We start from the raw sequence: 686 nt of genomic DNA, 5'->3' as shown, positions 1-686 counted from the left end.
AAAGCTGGGAGGAGGCAGGAATATGTGATGCGGTGATTTCTAATTGTACGCCATGGTTTCCCTGATCCAGGAGAGGGAGTTGCAGACTTTAGTGTAGACACTGGGATAGACCCCTCAGGGCACAGCCATTCCCCCAGGAAACGATCCCCTCCAACTTCCCACCGCACACCAGAGGACCTCCGGAGTCACCCGGTTTGGGAAAAACCCAACACGCCATCAGAATACAGTTAGAGCAGCCTGCATTAGCGTAGCGCCCTTCAGGGGACACAGCATTGCTGAGGCACTTCTCACTGGTGCAGATCAACTCGACAGTCACGCTGAGGAACACTGAGAGAGAGAGACAGAGAGAGATTTTAGCTCCGCCGGCCAAAGGCATTCATTTTAATATGAATTTCACAGGAGTTGGGGGGGTGAGCGTGGAGAGGGATGGACAGGTTTAGGGAGGGAATCCCTGAGCTCAGGATCTCAGACACGTCCCCTCCAGTGGCGGAGCGATGGGAATCGAGGGTTGCTCGAGGGGTTGGGACTGAGGAGGTTACAGAGACAGGGAGGGGTGTAGGAAGTTACAGAGATTGGGAGGGGTTGGAGGAGGTTACAGAGATAGGGAGGGGTGTAGGGGCTGGAGGGGTTTACAGAGATAGCGAGGGGTGTAGGGGCTGGAGGGGGTTACAGAGATAGGGAGGGGG

The 686-nt window shown here is 55.5% G+C and overlaps 1 protein-coding gene across 1 annotated transcript in view; it reads right to left on the bottom strand.

Moving 5' to 3' along the window:
- Window positions 1-202: 202 nt before the first annotated feature.
- The window catches only part of LOC125487906 (trypsin-3-like), a 9,214-nt gene continuing 8,730 nt past the window's right edge, over window positions 203-686 (bottom strand). Inside the window, exon 4 of the mRNA XM_048620526.1 lies at window positions 203-327. Coding sequence (XP_048476483.1) covers window positions 313-327 — 15 coding nt within the window. The 3' untranslated portion in view covers window positions 203-312. The remainder of the gene's footprint in view (window positions 328-686) is intronic.

The sequence above is a fragment of the Rhincodon typus genome, chromosome 47, assembly GCF_021869965.1.
Source record: "Rhincodon typus isolate 14 chromosome 47, sRhiTyp1.1, whole genome shotgun sequence".
Lineage (NCBI taxonomy): Eukaryota > Metazoa > Chordata > Chondrichthyes > Orectolobiformes > Rhincodontidae > Rhincodon > Rhincodon typus.
This window is presented reverse-complemented; position numbering and strand designations above follow the sequence as displayed.